The sequence below is a fragment of the Papio anubis genome, chromosome 19 (genome assembly GCF_008728515.1).
Source record: "Papio anubis isolate 15944 chromosome 19, Panubis1.0, whole genome shotgun sequence".
In the NCBI taxonomy this organism is placed as follows: Eukaryota; Metazoa; Chordata; class Mammalia; order Primates; family Cercopithecidae; genus Papio; species Papio anubis.
The window spans coordinates 27,329,518-27,349,310 of NC_044994.1; the positions used below are offsets into that span (position 1 = coordinate 27,329,518).

Sequence of the window (19,793 nt, forward strand, 5' to 3'; positions counted from 1 at the left end):
ATTATAGTTTAATATTTGCTCATAAAATGAATTCTAGGCTAGATATCTAAATGAAGAATACTTTCAGCATTAAAGGAAAAAATAATTAATTGTACGCAATCTCTTCAAGGTAATGGGAGAAGATGGTATACTATCCAACTAATTTTATGGAATCTGTGGATTATGCTCTTTAGAAAGGAAGATTTCCTCCCTCAAACAAGACCACGAGGAGCCTGGTTAAGTAATTTGCTCTTTTGAGACATTCAGTTTTGTTAACTTTGAATTTTGAAAATTTCAAAATTATATAAAAATTGAAAGAATAATACAGAGAATTCCTGTATATCCTTTACCCAGAGTCCTCAAATGTTAACATTTTACCATATTTACTTTATAATTCTCTATCTACCAACTCTATCTAATCTACTTACCTATCTAGATATATATCTATATATAATACATCTAGACATACTACTATACCTATTACTCTTAGATATACCTATCTAGGATTATTTTATATCTATATAATATATACATATATACACATTATATGTATATATGTCTATAATTTTGGAGGGGAGAAAATGTATACAAATTTATTTAACATGTATACACAGGGAGAATCACAGAGTGATTGCCCCACATATGTAGAATCTTTGTCTGAATTATTTAAGAGTAAGTTGCAGACACTATGCCCCTTTGACATTTAAGTAGAGTAAGATGGGAGAGCATTTTGAGCAGAGGAGTGACATGGTCTGACTTATATGATCTAGGGGCTGTGTTGAGAACTGAGTGATGTAGGGCAAGCAGGGAAGCAGGGAGGCTATTAGCCTGAGCAACTGGAAGGACAAAATTACCGTTTTCTAAGATGAGGAAGACTAAAGGAGGGCATGTTTGGGGAAGAAATTTGCTTCTGGATATACTAAGTTTAATATGCCTAATCAGTCATGGTACCAAAGCCAGTTTATAAGGCTTCTTATGTTTTCAGGGCCAGAGTTTTCTGCTCCTATGATACTGATGATTCTCGAAGATTGCACCATCCACCTTTGAGGTTGCTGACTCCCACTTGATTGCTGGCCTGCCACTCATCCTGTGCTGTTTTCTTGGAGCCTGACCTCCTCAGTGATTGCTGCTGGAGAGGCTGAATGGTGCAACCTGGAAGTGCAGAGTAGTTGATGCTCTGTGGTGGAAACCAACCAGATGGAGAGAGGAGTCTGCAGAGAAGTCTTCTCTTTCTTCCTCACCCCAGGTAAGATGCAGTACTTTAGTTCACATGGCTTGTGCCTTGAAAATGATCAGTGAGACTTAAGCAAACAGCTGTGCCTTTAGAAGCTACAGACAGCTCAGTAACACCTACTCATATTTGCTTTCTCTCCTCTGCTTCACTTCCCACTTACCTTCAGTCATGCTTTTCTTGAATTGCATCACCCTAATATTGTCTTAGTAATAAGGTTTTGTCTTAGGCCCTATTTTCTCAGGAATCCAGACTAAGGCAGGTATCATAGTGGAGATGTTTATTAGGTAAAGGGATACATGAGTCTGAAGTTCAGAGAAGAGGTCTGTAGGCTGGGGATATAGATTTTGCATTTGTAGATAATATTTAACAACATAAGACTATGAGATCAACTAGGAAGTAGATATAGGTAGAAAAGAAAAGAGAGCTGAACACTGAGCCCTCAGGCTCTCCAGTATGTAAAAAGAAGTCCAGAGAGATGAGGAAATACCAGCATTGAGACAGAAGAAACAGCTCATGAGGTAGAGGGAAATCAAGAGTGTTGTTCTGGAAGCCAAACTAAAATATGTCAATTATGCAAAATACTATTGATTGGTAAGCAATGTAAGTCTGAGAAATGAAAATTGGAATCATCAACACTGAGGTTATCAAACTTGGCTAGAACTCTATGTTGAGAAAAAATCGCATAATATATAGTAATGTCACACCTCTCATTCCTGATATAATTTGTATCTTCTTTTTCTCCTGATCAGTTTGGCTAGAAGTTTATCAATTTTACTATTATTTTTACAAGATACTTTTGATTTAAACAGAGTATAGAAATTCATTTTTTGCTCTTGTTTTTCTGTTTCCTATTTTATTGATTTCAAATCTAATCTTTATTTCTTTTCCTCTCTTTATGTTGGGTTTACTTTATTCTTATTCTATCTTATTAAGTTGGAAGCTGAGGTAATTGAGAACTTTTTTCTACTATAATTGCTTTATTGCTATGAATTTCCCTCTAAGTAATACTTTGGCTGTATCTCATAGATGATGATGAGGTTAATGATGATGATAATGAGTTTTATATATATATTTTTAAAGAACTGTTTTAGGTTCACAGTAAAATGGAGCAGAAAGTACAGAGATTTCCCATATACGCCCTACCCCCACACATGCATAGCCTCCCCCATTGTCAACATCCCCCACCAGAGTGGTATATTTGTTACAACTGATGAACCTACATTAACACTACATTATTGCCCCAAATCCATAATTTACATTAGGGTTCACTTTTGGTATTGTACACTACAAGGGTTTGGACAAATTTATAATGACATATATCTGTCATTATAATATATACAGTAGTTTTACTGTCCTAAAAATTCTCTGTGCTTTGTTTATTCATTTGTATTCATCCTCTCTCCCCTCTACCAACCCTTGCAACCGCTGATCTTTTAGATGTCTCCAGAGTTTTGATTTTCCAGAATGTTATATAATTGGAATCATACAGCATGTAGCCCTTTCATACTGGCTTTTTTCACTTAATAATATGCATTTACGTTTCCTCTGTTTTTTCATGGCTTGATAGCCCATTTATTTTTAGCACTGAATAATATCCCATTGTCTAGCTATTCCATAGTTTATTTATCCATTCACCTACCAAAGTACATTTTGACTGCTTCCAAGTTTTGATAATTGTGAATAAAACTGCTGTAACATCCATGTGTAGGTTTTTGTGTAAACATGGTTTTCAACTCCTTTGGGTAAATACCAAGGATCACAGTTGCTTCATTGTATGCTAAGAGTTTATTGGGAGTTATTTTTTTAACCATGAATGGCTGCTGGATTTTGTAAAATGTGTTTTCTGCATCTGTTGATAGGAACATGTGATTTATCTTATTTAGCCTGACAGAGTGCATTACATTAATCTGTTTTTGAATACTGAACCTGTTTTGCATACCGGGGATAAATCCCAGTTCGTTGTGTATAATTCTTGTTATACATTGTTGAAGATTTTTTTGCTGCTATGTTCATGAGAGATTATTGGTTTGTAGTTTTCTTGTAATGTCTTTGGTTTTGCTATTAGGGTGATGCTGGCCTCATGGAATGAGTTAGGAAGTATTCCCTCTTCTTCTATCTATGATAGAGAATTGTTATAATTTCTTTCCTAAATGTTTGACAGAATTTTCCAGTGAACTCATGTGGGCCTAATGCTTTCTGTTTTGGAAGGTTATTAGGTATTGATTCAATATCTTTAGTAGATATAGGCCTGTTCAAGTTGTTTATTTCTTCTTGTGTGAGTTTTGGCAGATTGTGTCTTTCAAAGAATTGGTCCATTTCAGTTAGGTTATCAAATGTTGGGGCACAGAGTTCTTCATAGTATTCCTTTATTATCCTTTTAATGTCTGTGAGATCTGTAGTGATGACCCCTCTTTTATTTCTGACAGTAGTAATTTATGCCCTCTCTTTTTTCCCTAGCTAGCCTGGCTAGAGTGGCTTATTGATTTTATTGACCTTTTCAAGAAAACTTTCAGTTTCGTTGACTTTCTCTGTTGATTTATTGCTTTCAATTTCATTGATTTCTGCTCTAATTTTTATTATTTCTTTTCTTCTGCTTACTTGGGATTTAAATTGCTCTAGTTTCCTAAGGCAGAAGCTTAGATGATCGATTTTAGATCTTTCTCCTGTTTTAATATTCACTCAATGCTATAAATTCCCCTCTAAGCCCTGGTTTTACTGCATCCCACACATTTTGATAAGTTCTATGTTCATTTTTATTTAGTTCAAAATATATTTTGAGATTTCTTCTTTGACTCATGTGTGATTTAGAAGTGTGCTGTTTAATCTCTAAATATTTTGAGATTTTTCTAGCTATATTTATTATTGATTTCTAGTTTAATTCCATTGTGGTTTGAGAGCAGACATTGTTTGATTTCTACTCTTGTAAACTTGTTAACATGTGTTTTGTGGTGCAGAATGTGGTCTATCTTGGTGAATATTCTATGTGAACTTGAGAAGAATGTGTATTCTGCCATGTTGGATGAAATGGTATATAGATGTTCATTATATCCAGTTGTTGGTGTTGTTGAGTTCAACTATGTCCTTACCTGCTGGATCTGTTCATGTCTGATATAGGGGTATTGAAGTCTCCAAGTATCATGGTGGATTCATCTATTTCTCCTTGCAGTGTCATCAGTTTTTGCTTCATGTATTTTGACAATGTTGTCAGGCACATACATGTTAAGAATTGTTATGCCTTCTAGGAGAATTAATCCCTCTATCATTTTGTAATACTCCTGCTTGTCCCTGATGCCTTTCCTTGTTTTGAAGTCTGCATTGTCTGAAATTGATATAGATGCTTCCACTTTCTTTTGATTAACATTAGTATGGTATATCTCTCTCCATCCATTTACTTTTAATCTATTTTTGTTTTTATATTTAAGGTGGGTTGCATTACTTGTAGATAATATATACTTGGGTATTGTTTTTTGATCGACTCTGACAATCTCTTCCAATTGATGCAGTTAGACCATTGATATTTCAAAGTGATTCTTCACATACCTGAATTACCATCATATTGGTTTCTGTTTTCTATTTGTTGCCCTTATTTTCTGTTACTATTTTTGTCTTCTACTCTTTCTATGCCCCTTGTGATTTTTCTTTTTTTTAAAAGATGTGGTCTCACTATGTTGCCTGGCTGGTCTCAAACTCCTTTGTTTAAGTGATCCTCCTGCCTCAATCGCCCAAGTAGCTGGGCCTATAGCCATGGGCCACTGCACCTGGTTCATGGGTCTTGTGATTTTAATTGAGCATTTTATATGATCCGCCCGCCTTGGCCTCCCAAAGTGCTGGGATTACAGGCATGAGCCACTGTGCCCGGCCAGGTGTTGGGTATTTAAAAAATACACACACTCACATGTTCGTGCTCGTGTCTGCTACAGGGACATTGTATTCTTGAGCTTTCTTCTGGGATGTGTTTATCTTCTCAGGTCTTGCTTTTAAGTTTTTACACAGTGTTTAGGGTTTTTCTCCACAAAGTAGGCAAGATGCTTCCCTAGTACTCTAACTCGGAGTTTTTTCAAACCTCAGCACTACTGCCATTTGGGGCTAATTCATTGTTATAAATTGTAGGATACTTAATAGCATTTCTGATCTCTACCCACTAAATGCCAGTAGTGTCCATCTCCTCTGGTTGTGACAACCAAAAATGTCTCCTGGGGGACAGAATTGCCCTTGAGAATTACTGCCCTGATGCTCTATGAATTATGAGGTTTTCTACTCTGGCTGATACCATTCCTGTCTCTTTGTGAGTTCTGGTGATTTTTCCCTCCAATCCTTTTGGATAGTTCTTTCCCCAAACTCAGGTAGTCTCCTTACATATATACGCTCATAAGTACTCAACTGAATACTTGAGAGGGACTCTGCAGATCTCCACTGTTGTCTTTCTGTGCACTTATCTCCTCTCTGGTACTCTGTCCTGCAAAAGCTAGCCACCTTGGCCTCCCAGGACTTCTTGCTCCATCTTCTCAAGAAAACTGCCAGTCTCTGCCTGAGCCCCATTCCTTGTGCTGTGGCCTGGAAACTCTCCCCAAGCAAGGAAATGGGCAATCCAAGTTTGCCTCATTTGTTTTTTGTCTCTCGTGAATCCCATCTTCCCATTCTTTGCCTCTGTCTGCTACATTGATGTGAGCTCACATCAATTTATTTGATATTTAATAAAATATCAAAATAAATAATTGATATTTTATTTATTCAGGCAGGTTAGATCTGATCCCTGTACTCTATCTTGGCCTGAAGGTTTTTGTGTGATAAAAACAGCGTATTTTTATGTTAATTAGAAAAGTTCAGAAGACAGGAAAAATTGATAATGTAGGAAAGGTGAGGATTATTGGAGTATGTCTTTCCATAGGTGTGAGAAGACAGCTTGGATCCAGTGGAGAGGTTAGCCTTAGGCAGAAGCAGACAGTTGATCTAAAGTTCAGAGGAAAGAAGGAAGCCGTATATAGACATATAGACACAGGTTTCTAAATATGTATTTGTTTTCTAAATATGTATTTGTTGTAAATAATGGTGTGATATAGATGGGGAGAGGTATAGAGAAATAACATTTATATAGGTGTATAGAGAACAAAAAAATGTTACCGGGATGTTATTAGGATTATGGATTCCGGTGACTTTTTGGGTGATTTTTACTTCTAAACTTCTTCTATTACCTTTGTAATATGTAAAGAAACATTTTAAGAATTTAGATAAACTAGATGGAGACTTAGTTTTGTTCAGCTGTTCTCAGCACCTTGTCACATTACTCGTTTGCTCAAAACCTCTAATGATCTCTCATTACATTCAAAGAAAGTTATAGTTCCAACAATGGCTAACCAGGTCCTCCATGATCCAGCTTCTCCCTGCCACAATCACCATTTGTCTTTGGCCTCAGCTAGTTTCCCCCATGTTCATTCTGCTCTAGCCGTACTGGCCTCTTTGCTTTCTTGAACAAATGAGGCATTGCTCCTACATCAAGTTGCTTTGCAGTTGCTGTCTGCATGCCTGGAACATTCTCCAGTCTCATGGCTTGCTTCCTTATACTATCTTTTCTCCAATGTCACATTCTCAGTGAAAACCTTTCCCGGCCAACCTATCTAAATTGCACTCTTTCCTTCTTGACATTTTGTATCACTTTCCTATCTTCTCCCTAACCACTTGTCATCATATGACATACAATATGCGTTTTTAAGAAACTGTTTCTCATTTACTTTGGGTTTTCCACTGCCATGTATAGTTTTTCACACACACAAGCAACAGACGTAAATCTCAGAACAGTGCCTGACCCAGAGTGGGTATATGTTGAATAAAAGCTTGCAAAATGTTTTGCTCAATTTTGAAAGACATCTCTGAAAACTCCATCTTGGGAGATGGGATTAATCAGAGGTGCCAGATGACATAGAGCACTGCTACATTTCCGGCCATAGAAAAGAGCCCACAGGGTGAGGCTGCTCAGGTCTGTGTGTATTCATTCAGGTCTTGAGTCTACAGACCTGAGAATGAAACAAAGAGCCAGAGAACCACGGAGTTGGGATGGAGGTCATTGGAAGGGCTCCAAGGGTTGCATACAGGGGATGTCTGAGGGGAATCCCCCAAGAACAATGGTAGGAGATGGGTCCAGCTCTCAGCAGTGTAACCCTTAAAGTCCCAGGTGAATGAGTCTAGACGAAGAGTAAGAAGAGACCTGCCAAAGAGGCAATTGTGTAAAAAGCTGTTCATCCACATTTCCAACATCAGTGTTCAGTTACCATTGGAATGTAAAGTATATGTGTGTGGTGTGTGTTACAGGGAGAGTGGAGTAACAAATGGCAAAAGTTGACAGAGGCCAAATCATGGAAGGCCATGCTAATTTTATTAACTTATATAGTGCATAAAGTCTAGAATTTAAAATTACAAAGGTTTTCTACAAATCAATAAGAAAATACAAATAACCTATATTAATCAGAACAGAAACCCAATTCAATTATCTTAAACAAGAAAGGGACTTTATTGGCTCACAAAACTTTAAAGTCCGGAGGTAGGGCAGGCTTTAGGCACAGCTGGATCTAGGGCCTCCAGAAAAATGACATCAGAACTTAGTTCTCTTTCCATTTCTGCTAGCGTCCAAGTTTCTCCTCAGACAGACTCTCTCCACATGGCACAAATTCAGGTTTACATGGTCCTTGATTCCTGGGATCTCCATAAAGCCTTCTTTCCAGTAGTCCCAGCAGAAGTTCTGTTGAGGGCTCTCCTTAGCCTGGCTTAAGTTATATACCCATTCTTTAATCACTGTGGCTAGGAAGCTGTGGGACTCAGGAGGCCAGGCCTGGTCATGTACTCACCTAAGCCACAGGGAATGGGTTCCCCACAAATAAATAAGGGTTGTATTACCAGAAGGTGGGGAAGGAGATGCTGAACAAACAAAAACAAGATGCCCACACATAACCCAATAGAAAGCAGGTAAAGGATACAAACAATCCACAGTAAACTATAAATGGCCAATAAACATGAAAATAACCCCAATCTCACCATTTTTTTTTTTATAGTCAGGGAAATGCAAAATAAGAATAGATTCTTTTTCGCCCAACAGATAAAAACTATCAAGTGTAGGTATGGTTATATGGGAAAATGAACATTTTCCATACAGTTGGTGAAAATACAGTTATGAAGGCCTTTGGGAAGACTAAAGGTGGACAGAGAACAAACCCTTTGACCCAACAATCCACCTTACTGGACTCCAGACTAAAGAAATATTCACACACATGCACAAAGACATCTCGATAGGATGTTTACTTTGGCAATGTAATAGCGACAGGAAAAAAAATTAAGGGAATAGTTAAATAATGGCATTTTCATACTATTTAATAATATTCAACCATTAAAGAAATTTAAAGACCTGTTATCTTTTTTTGAGACCAAAGCTACAGAATATGAGATCCTATTTATGTAAAAAGTGTTTTTATGTGTATGTATATTTGCATGGAAAGGTGACTAGAGGATGTATGTTAAACTGTGGTGAAATGTGATTGGTAGCATTGGAGAAAAGGGTCTCTCTATTCAAAGAACTGCGTTATTATTTTTTATACAATGAGAAGGTAGTCATTAGACTTTCGTAATTAAAAAAAGAAAAATGGGCAAAAGCAATTCATAATAGGAAATGCAAATGGCCAACAAACATGAAAAGATGTTCCTCCTCATTAACATTCAGAGAAAAGAAAGAAATTCTGCCTATCAGATTGGCAAACATTTTTAAGGATTCAGGGTTGGCAGACTGTAGGCAAACAGGCATTCTTACTAATGATGGACTTGTAAATTGGTAAAATCTTTTTGGTACTAGTTCTCAAAACTGAAAACGTGAAATCTGATCCAATAAATTTCTAGTTATTCATCCTACAGAAATACCCACACAATTAGCAAAATACATCTACAGGAATGTTACCTATGCCTTTATCTATAGTGAACCTAATTATCAATCCATAGGGGATTAAATAAATTACAAAATATTCATGCAATGGAATAGTATATAGTTATGAAAAAAGAGCATCTTTAATGTGGGCGGAGAGGAGGCAAGTCTCAGTGTAGTGCGTGTGAAATGGGGTTATGTCCTACTTTATATGGTAGCTGAGGATTAAGAGTTAATCCATGATAAAGCACTTCAAATAGTGCCTGTCACAGCAACCACAGTTGTCAGCTATTAACACACTGTTGATTAAATAAGTATATGCCTAAATCTGGAAGAACAACAAACCAAATTATCAAGACTTCTGGGTAACACTGTGAAAGGAAATACCCTTTTTCATTTTACATTTCTGCACTGTAAAAAATTCAAACCAGCAATGTATAATAGCTTTCACATTTGTTAACCATAAACACAAATTTATCAAGGTTTAATAGCCACCACCCATGGCATGGTGAATATGTCCCTGGAGTCTACAGAACCAGATGTGAGTTTTATCTCTAGGCCACATGCAAGTCACATGATCTCTGAATCTTGCTTTCCTAGTCTACAAATGTGAGATAGGTACAGTGTCTTAAGCCAATGCCTAGCATGCAGATTATTTCAGTACATGTAACCCTCCCTTCAATTTACATGAATATGAGACATACTGCTAAAGATCAACAAGTACCAACTGGGTATGACTACAGAGAGCTTAACCTCCAAGAAAGCCAGAAGAAAAAACCAGCAAATGCTCAGTGGCTACTGGGCAGGTATCAGCAGTCTGCATGACCTAAAATGACTGCTCATTTGCTAACCAAACAGATGTTCTGGCGATGCCACTGCTTGGCAACTGCCATATCACCACTTCATCAGAAGCTAGGCACTCCCCCAAATTTCTAAGATTATCTGTGTGGGTAATAAATGAATGTGGATGGAATTTTAAAAATCACTACAGAGTATTCAAAATCAATTTGTCTAGTGGGGACTAAGTCTAACCAGAGAAAGAAAGTACACATCTCATCATTTCCTCTTCTTGTGTGCTACCATCCAGTTTGTTTTGGTCCAGTCCCTTTTCCCCACAGAGCTTCGCCTTAGCCTCAGAATCCTTTCTGAACAATGCAGATATTAGAGCTGCCAAGACAAAGACAGTATTTGCCAACCCTAATACTACTTTTTCTACACTCACATTACCAAATATCTTTGGCATTTATGACAAATCTACCACAGGGAAGCTTCCTTGTATATAGGAACCATATACGATATTAAAAAGCATGACATAACAGCCATTGAGAGGTTGCTCCCTTCTTACCTACTCTGATACAAGAATTCTGTCATCCCAGCTGTCTTCCAAATATGCCACCTCAAAACCTACTTGGAAAGAAGCCAGTTATAAATAAATAAATCACATCATTTATCTTAAAGCAGAGGAGTTTATAGCTTTATTGGACATTGACTTGTTTTCCCTCAGCCACAGAGAAAAAGACCCAAACAAAAGTCCCTACATTTTCTTGTATAACTTAAAATACATTATATCATTACTACATATTTATACTTCAATAAATCTTAATCTATAAAGCACATTTTTTATAATTGTTATCAGAAAACCTATAAACAAGCTCCATTCTGCCTCACTTCTCCACCAGCTGGCCTTGCATTTATTACTATGCTTTTTAATAGGCTCACGCAAAATGTCACCTTCCATTTTTAAACTTGTTCCAAGCACCAGATATAACCAAAATCTCTGAACTAGGAAATATTTGTATTCACATGGGTCATTTTCCACACAATGATGCCCATTATAAAAAAGCCTCCTCTCATATTCTATATTTTAACTTCCAGAGTTTTCCACTCAACAGTAGAACCACAGTACTTGGAATTCTCAGCCAAGGAGTATATAATCCTACTACTACAATGTATTACTTTAATACATTTTTAAAAATGTGTTAAGACTGAAAATTAAAAAAAAAAATTCAATTCTGATAGGATAGTTAATAAACTAGTTGTTAATAGTCTAGTTGTTTACTTTTTAAATAGAACAGTCCATTCAACTTAATATGTAGGTACAACCTCAATGCTATTAAGAGATTGATTAGTTCTTTAAAAAGATTCACAAACTTCCAAATTGTGGTAAGAGTATCGTGGACTCACCTCTGAAGAACACTGGAGAGCGAGCTAGCTCTTTGAGCCAAGTCCTCCTCCCCCTCCAAATACAACACCCTGGTAAAAGAACTATAGTTCTGGGAACCTCACAGGTGACCTCCCCTGAGGAATGCTCAGACAAGGGGAAGAGGCTAACTCACATAAAACAGCAAACCCCTATGATTTACAGTGGAAGAATACCTACCTACTTATGGTAGGATTACAGTACCTAGCACAGTGCCTTGTCGGTAGAAAATGTTTAATAAACGCATGGCTGCTTTTTTAGCCTGATGTTCAACCCTTTTGTACCAAAGGAATAAAAAATAGGTAACCTGATACTTGTCCTCCTGTCAGGGAATTTTCTATCCTTAGCAAAGATGAAGGCAAAATAATGATGAATTTGATCATCTTTTTCTAAAAGCCATGACAGACCATTACCCTTATGTTTACATTTGCCCTTCAACACTGCCATCCACTACAAATATTTCCCTAGTGTTATAATTTCTACCTTCATTATTTTACAAGTGTTTATTGTTTAGACTGTATGCTTTTTAATAATATATGGGAAAACATTATTTTCATTAGTAAGATGACTCCAAATTATAGAGAGGATGAGTAGCTTTTGAATTTTCCTGCAGGCAGAATATAAATTCTTGATACACTTCAATTCTGAGATCAAAGTATTTGTATATCTTCCCCAATCAAGGTGTTCCATTCACTTTTTGATGTTTTATCACCATCACTTCTTATCTGAGATCTTATGGCTCATTTTGAGGCTCTTAGCCATCCATTATCCTCTATTTTCTCAAATGCATATTCAAATTAGGTAAAAGGAAACAAGCGTAAATTTTTAAAAGATGGTTTAAAATGGTTTTCAGACTTTGTAATTCCTGTTGCCTTTTAATATATAAGGGAATGTATCCTTATAAAGAACATTTCAATGATCAATGCAGAAATAACATTATTTGTCTTTAAAAAAAAAAAAAGGAAACTTTCAAGAAAGGGACAATGAATCAGGTAGTTCATTATTTGGAGAATAGAGACATAAACATCACATGGAAAATTTAGGCATTCAGACCTGAATTAAGTTTAAAATTTCAGTTTCTAGGCAGGTACGACACCATTTCTTTCAAGATAAAATCATAATGGTGAGTGAATATTTTTACATTTCCCAGTGGATTTTCTGACAGTCAATAGGGAAAAAACTATTCTGCATCATTTCATATTTTAAATTTTGTCTTCATTTCTGAAGAAAAAGACCTGAGTGCTGATTTTTTTTTTCAATTTCTTAAACTTTCACAACATTCAGAAGTTTTTCTGCATTGTGTCTTCTCTGATGTCTAAAAAGATTTGAGCTTTGACTATACGATTTCCCACACTGAACGCATTCATAAGGTTTCTCCCCAGTATGGATTCTCTGATGATTAATAAGCCCCGAATTCTGGCTAAAGGCTTTCCCACATTCAAGACATTTGTAAGGTTTTTCTCCAGTGTGGACTCTCTGGTGTTGCACAAGAATGGAACTTCGGCTGAATGCTTTCCCACACTCAACACATCCATAAGGTTTCTCCCCACTGTGAATTCTTTGATGAAGAATAAGGGCTGAGCCCTGACTGAAGTGTTTTCCACATTCATCGCATATATGTTGTTTCTTTCGAGAGGGATTTCTCTTTCTTTCAAACCTGCCCTTGGGGAAACACGTTTCTCCATATTTAAAAATCTGAGGAACACTCATATTGAGAGTACCAGGAACTTCATGGGATTCTACTGCTGAAGGAAGCTCCTGCTTTGGAGCTAGTGCTCCATTTTCAGTCCTACCATCATCATCTGAAAAAAACAGAAAATGTAAATATCATTCATTATCTATTAAGGGAAAAAGAAACCGAAAAAAAATTTTTTTAATGAATTAAATAGCTTGCACACATCTATAAACCACTCTGAAACGGTGTTAAGGCCTGTTCTCAAAAAAGAAAAAATGAAATTACTCTGAAATAACAGTATAACATCATGATATAAGAGATCTCTGAATAAAACATAGGCAAGTGGTTTATAAACGGTAGTCAGAAAACAAAGGGCAGAAAGATGGTAGATTCTAAGATGGTTAGGGAGATAGTCAAAGTTATGTGGCTAGGTATGGATGAAACGTTGTAAGAATAAAAATAAAATAAAATTGGCCACTAGGAAATCATTATAATGTTCTTTTGCTTTGAGAAAGGGAGACATCAAAATACAAAGACATAAATTTTAAAAACCTGTCAGAAAGTGGCTATTTCTGAAATGAACAAGACAAGTCAGGTCACAGCCAATGTTAGGCTAAAAGCAGAACACAGGAGTCTTGACAAGAAGGGGCTGAAGATAAGCTGGGGGCATCCTGTGTTAACCAAACACATGACATAAAAATTCAGTATGCCCCTAATAAATGAAAGTTTTCCAATAAAAGAAGCTTGCCCCATGTGATATTTGTCACGGTACTTAGAAAAATGGTTATTTCTAAGCCAGTGAAACGTGTCCAATGAAAGAAAAGCCTGAATTACCAACAGGTAGTAGCATCACTCACATGCAGGCAGAGATAACGGCAAGTGTCATTTAAGACTCTTCTGAAACTTCATGCCTTAAGGAGTAAAGGTACAGTTAATCTAGGGTTAGCAACTGCCTTCAGTGAAGAGGGAAATAGTAAATAATTAACAAAAAGATAAAGTCAGGAGATAAGGCTAAGAGAGAGAGACTGAAAGGTTAGAGGACAGTGAGGTTTGGAGACTTGAAAAACAGAGGAGTGAGTTTGAAGATTAAGTGGAGACAAACGGCACACAGGAAACAGAAATTCCCAAGTGTGGAAGAGACTAGACAGCTGAAATAAGGCTATTTAAACATAGGTGAAAAGTCACTCTAAAATTCAGATGATGAGAAGTTGAAAATATCAACCCCATATATCAAGAATGATGCTTCTCAAACTTTACTGCACAGAAGAATGTCCCATGAAACATGTAAAACTGCAGATTTTCAGCAGACTTCAGCCCCACCCCAAAACTTCTGATTGGCTGGCACTGTCCCCTCAGATGTGAAGAAAACCTGCTCAGACCTCATTCAGTGACATATAAGCACCATCTCCAACTACCTCAAGGAATGGTTACTAAAGCAGAGTCAAACAAAATTTCATTTTAGTTCACATAAACATGAGAAAGCAATCTAGCAGTTTTAGGAATATACTGGGCCATATCAAAGGATACACATAAGTATATGGTGTTAATGACCAATATACTGGGAAAGACCAGTCTCGTGAATTAATACAACTTTGAGCTTTTAGAAAAGCTTTTCTGCATTTAAAGCATGTTATAGCTAAGAAGGCTTTTTTTGCGTAAATACTTAGAAAAAGGAAAAAAATCACTCCAAATATAATTTCTACAAAAGAAGCTTCTTAGAAGAAAATGACTCTAGGTAGATGTTGAAGAAAATCAGAAATAAATATTTGGAAAGACTTCAGTGATATACAACAGAGAGATGAGAAGAGGTTTTCAGGTAAGCTTACTGTACCAATGGAATTAGGCAGGAGATTGAAAGTAAAAGGATGGAAAATGGATGACAAGTAATACTGAATGTAAAATAGAGGGACTTGGTCCACGGGTGGGTGCTGGCTCAAAGTAAGGCAAATGCTAGCCTGACATGGGCAACTCTTTTTAGGAAGGAAACTCAAAGGGAAGAAAAGGCTGAAGATGTTAATGTGTAGGAATAAAAGATCTGAGGCCAGCAAAATCAACTTAATCAGAAAAAAACTGAGATCTTAGATTAAGAGTGATATGATCCCCCCAACCAGTGATTACAAGCAAAGTTCGGAACAAACGGCCTACGCTCTCTTTCACCCTCTAGTCCACACAGAGTTCTGGTCCTCACCACAGTGCCTTAGGGAATGGAGCTCCCAGGATGCCCACTTGAGCTGGTTCTCCACAGCATCAAGCTCAGAACTTGGTAATCCCTGAGCTTCTTCTTGAGATACCATGTCTTCTACTAGTACTTCCCGTTTTCGTCGACGGAGAGAAACCTGGAAACAGAAAGATGTGATTCAGAGAAGGAACTGTAATGAGAATCAGAACTAAAAACATGTAAGAGAAACCCCATGAAACAAATATTGCAGAAGCCTAGATGGCAAAGCAGCACAGATAACAGGGAGTGGTAGGGGCATGGGGGAAAAGGTATAAACCTAATTCTAATTTAGTTGAGTGGAATTAATTCAGCAGCTTTGCCTACTACTATGCCAGTGCTTCTGACCCAGGAAATGACACAAGCAGGCTCACCGGTTGTCCAGGGTCATCAAGTTCACTCTCCAAATCCTCCAGCACTGTCACTGCCTCCTCTCCATTCTCTGGATGATGATCTCGAACCCAAGTCTGTAGCTCTTTGGGTAGGATGGCAACAAACTGCTCCAGCACTACCAGCTCCAAGATTTGCTCTTTTGTGTGCGTCTCTGGCCTGAGCCACAAACGGCAAAGTTCTCGGAGCTGGCTCACAGCCTCACGGGGTCCAGGTGAATCCTGGTATCCAAACTGCCTGAATCGCTGTCGGAAAATCTCTGGGTCTGGGAGATGGTTCCAGGGGATACTTGATCCCTCTTCGCCATCAGGATCCTCCTCCAACTTCACTCTCAGAATTTTTTCCTCTTCATCTGGAGTTGGGATGATAAGTATTGAATCTTCTTCCACTGACTGTGCAGACATTCTGATTTATAATATTTCAAGAAAATACAACTGAGGCAGAATATAAGCCTCAGGGCAATACCCCGTTTTCTTCACAGGCACTCCTGAGGCACAAGAAATAAAAGATATGTAAATAAGCAAAAATATCCTAAGAATTTGGACTTACACTGGTAAAAGTAAAAGATACTTGTTCTTTGATGGAGTTAAAAATTCCAGTCAATAACCTACACCAGGAACTGGCAAACTACAGCTTCGCGGCCAAATCTAGCCTGTCACCCATTGCTATACAACTCTTGCACCAATAATAATTTTCACATTTTTAAATGGCTGTGGTCTTCAGCACAGTGCCTTAGGGAATGGAGCTCTCTAAAATCAAATGAATACCTAATGATATTTAGGGAATGGAGCTCCCCAAAGTCAAATGAATACCTCATGACAAGTGAAAATGATACGAAATTAACATGAATGTGTCCATAAAAAATTGTACTTACTCATACTTCACGCTACAATAGCAGAGTTGAGTAGTTTCAACAGACTAGATGGCCTAAAAAAACCCAACACAGTCATGCACTACAAAATGATGTTTGGGTCAATGAAGGACCACATAGATGACAGTGCTCTCATAAGATTATAATGGAGCTGAAAAATTCAAGATTCACCTAGTGACACTGTAGCTGTTGTAAGGTTAATGCATTATTCACATGTTTGTGGTGATGGTGGTGTAAACAAACCTGTTGTGTTGCCAGTTTAACACATACGGTTATGTATGGTACATAAAACTTGATAACAACAATAAACGACTATGTTACTTGTTTATGTATTTACTATACTTTTCATACTATACTATTTTAGAGTGTGCTCCTTCTACTTATTAAAAAAAAAGTTAACTGCAAAATGGCCTCAGGCAGGTCCTTCAGGAGCTATTATAGAAGGCACTGTTATCACAGAGATGACAGCTCCATGCACGTTACTGCTACTGAAAACCTTCCAGTGGGACAAGATAGGGAGGCAGAAGGCAATGATATTGATAATCCAGACCCTGTGTAAGCCTAAGCTAATGCATGTGTTTGTCTTAGTTTTTAACAAAAAAAGTTCCAAAAGGAAAAAAAAATAAAAACTGGCTAGGTGCAGTGGTTCACAGCTGTAATCCCAGCACTATAGGAGGCTGAGGCAGGAGGATCACTAAAGACCAGGAGTTCAAGGCTCCACTGAGCTATGATCGCACCACTGCATTCCAGCCTGGGCAACAGAGTGAGACCCTGTCTCTAAAAAATGAATTTAAAAATAGCAAAAAGCTGGGCCTGGCGCGGTGGCTCACACCTGTAATCCCAGCACTTTGGGAGGCTGAGGCGGACGGATCACGAGGTCAAGAGATCGAGACTATCCTGGCCAACATAGTGAAACCCTGTTTCAACCAAAACGAAGGTTTGCTTTATTATTATGTGCTTAAAAAAATTTTACCACTTAAAAAATAAGGTATTTAAGAACTCCTTGGACTTAAAATATATGTGGAAAAAATGTTCACTTGCTGAGTAACAGATCACATAATATTGAAAAGATCATATGTGAAAAACAGATCACATAATTTTGAAAAATTATCTTGCACATAATACGTAAATATTCAGTCTTCCACCACACCATACGTACATTTATATTTATAATGATAGGCATTAATCACAGAAAATTCTATTAAGAAAAGGCACTCGCATTAGCACCTTAACTTCTTGCAGTGGTCCAGTGTCTTGTCCTTACACTGGATGACTCACAGTTTCCCCAGTTCTACCTTCAGGGAAACTGTATGCTGTTTCTGGACCTTTATTATTTGCACTATCATGCCCGTGCTGTTGTTTACGACACATACTAGCAATGAGCCATGCAGCCTATGAACAACAACTTAAAAAAACTTATCGTAACCCAAGCGAGATGAAGACTGGAATCAGAAAGGGCCTTATCAGACAAGTAATACATACTGGTTTAATTAAATACCCTGGAGTGTGGTGGCCTTATAAATAAGGTCTAGCCAACATTGATTTGTTCCTATTCCAAGACCCTGCTTATCAACGGTGCAACTATTTCTACATACATTTCTCTTCCTTTTATGCTGTAGAGCATACTGCTTGTGGGAAATGGAGGGAAGGCCAACGGTCCCGACAATGTTTGGTCAGGGCACCTCGTTCCAGGTGATCGCCCACCTTACTGCTGCATAGACCTGCTGTGTACCCCGATCCCAGCCAGTCCTCTAGCCCCTCTTCCCAGCACTCAGGACGGCGGATTTCAGATGACCAAAGACCACCCTGTGACAACAGCGTCGGAACCACGGCACTTCCGCCTGCGGCCGGTGGGACTACAAATCCCAACAGCCCCGCGCAAGTCTCGTCCCATACCACCTCCTCCCAACACGACTCCCAGAACCCTCCGCGAGACGCCAGGGCCTCGAAATAGAACAAAACCGGCCGGTGGGGGAGGGGGAAGGTGAGGGTCTCGGAGGACACCGGGGGTTAGAGAGCTCTCTGCAGACGCCGAAGACCCAAGCAAGCCTGCCGCCTACCTCTCCCCGCCCCACACCTGCTAGGCGCGGAGAGCGCGGCCTGTTCCCCGCGCCTCCCGGGAAGCTGAGGAAGGTCCCGGGAAGGCTTCCCCGCCGGCTCCTGCTAAGAGGTCCGCAGACCCTAGCCCGGTGTCCCCCTCCCTCCCATAACGTTCCCCGCACACCGGCGCAAACCTCTGGCTCAGGAACCGCAGCAGCTTCGCTGTCCACGGCAGACGCAGAAACGCCGTTCACAAGCCTTTTCCCAGAAGCCCCCGGCACGGGCTGCTTCCGGTCTGCGGGCCTGAGGAGGCGGGGAGAGGTAAAGCCCACGTTGCCATGGAGAAGCGCCCCGGGCGGGGGAGGGGCGGCCCCACGACAATGACCGCATTGAGGCTGCGCTTGGCCTCGCGCCTCGAACAGCCTAGCGTCCTCTGGACCGTTTAAAAGAAAAGAAAAAGTAGAGGACTCTACCATTAAGATAGTCCTTACAGTTTCGCAAGCCCTTTCACGTGCATTATCTTGTGGATCCTCTCAGTAATTCCCTGCAAGAAGGAATAAAAGCGAGTATTTGTGAAAGCTTACTACATTGTGCCAGGCGCTCTCGTCGTGCTTTACATGTCATTTATTTTTTCACAAATAAATGATGTAGGAACTTTCATTATCCCCATTTCACAGCTGAGATAGTTGAGGCACAAATACAGTAAGTAACTTGACAAGAGCTCACAACTCATTTGTGGGTAGCAAGATTTGAAACCAAGACGTGATTCAAATCTTTGGCTCCCACTAGTTATGTCACGGAGCTTTATTCTGACCCATTTGTCAGGAAAACTAGATGAGACAGGTTAAGGGTTTTGGCAGCGATGTCACGGTGAATTTGTAGAATGCATGGTCATCTTCAAGCTGGGCATTTTATACCATAAAACAGCTGCTGACGCAATCATTTATTACAAATCAGACCACTTCACTCCCCTATTTAAAGCCCTCCAATTTATGCCATAATAATTTATGACATAAAAACTCCTTATAATGTCTTGTAAGTCCCCCATGGTCTGTTGCCTGCCCGCACCCCCAGACCCTGGCGCCCCCAGTCACCTCAGCTCTTCAGCTCCGTGTGGCCCAAGATCCTCAGCCTCACCGCCAGCCTTTCATGACACATGACCCTTCATGGCACTATTATTAATGGAAGTGATCTCATTTATTTACTTGTTTTTTGTTTTGTTTTGCCTTTAAGTCCCTTAAGGGCAGGGACCTTGACTGTCTTGTTCACCACAGCATCCCAGCCTAGAC

General features: G+C 38.8%; 1 protein-coding gene across 4 annotated transcripts; it reads right to left on the reverse strand.

Annotated features, from left to right (window-relative positions):
- Positions 1-7,546: 7,546 nt before the first annotated feature.
- ZNF24 (zinc finger protein 24) lies at positions 7,547-19,790 on the reverse strand. 4 transcript variants are annotated; one of them, XM_017951667.3, is made up of 5 exons: positions 19,599-19,790; positions 18,996-19,048; positions 15,578-16,080; positions 15,177-15,324; positions 7,547-13,115 (listed from the first exon to the last, which is right to left on the reverse strand). In XM_017951667.3, exons 3-5 carry the CDS (start codon positions 15,995-15,997, stop codon positions 12,577-12,579), a joined length of 1,107 nt encoding a protein of 368 aa, XP_017807156.1. In that variant the 5' UTR covers positions 15,998-16,080; positions 18,996-19,048; positions 19,599-19,790; the 3' UTR covers positions 7,547-12,576. The 4 variants fall into 4 exon arrangements, with proteins under 4 accessions (XP_017807156.1, XP_003914351.1, XP_009190867.1 ...); XM_021930085.2 differs by lacking the exons at positions 18,996-19,048; positions 19,599-19,790 and adding exons at positions 13,846-13,899; positions 18,699-18,953 and having other exon boundaries at positions 13,004-13,115; XM_003914302.3 differs by lacking the exons at positions 18,996-19,048; positions 19,599-19,790 and adding an exon at positions 18,699-18,953.
- Positions 19,791-19,793: the final 3 nt, after the last annotated feature.

Excerpts from the sequence above, each read along its gene's own strand:
- ZNF24 (XM_017951667.3), bottom strand. The coding sequence starts at position 15,997 with ATGTCTGCACAGTCAGTGGAAGAAGATTCAATACTTATCATCCCAACT. Across the intron at positions 15,325-15,577 it reads TTGATGACCCTGGACAACCG|GTTTCTCTCCGTCGACGAAA; the intron begins GTGAGCCTGCTT and ends TTCTGTTTCCAG. Across the intron at positions 13,116-15,176 it reads CCATTCCCTAAGGCACTGTG|ATGATGATGGTAGGACTGAA; the intron begins GTGAGGACCAGA and ends TGTTTTTTTCAG.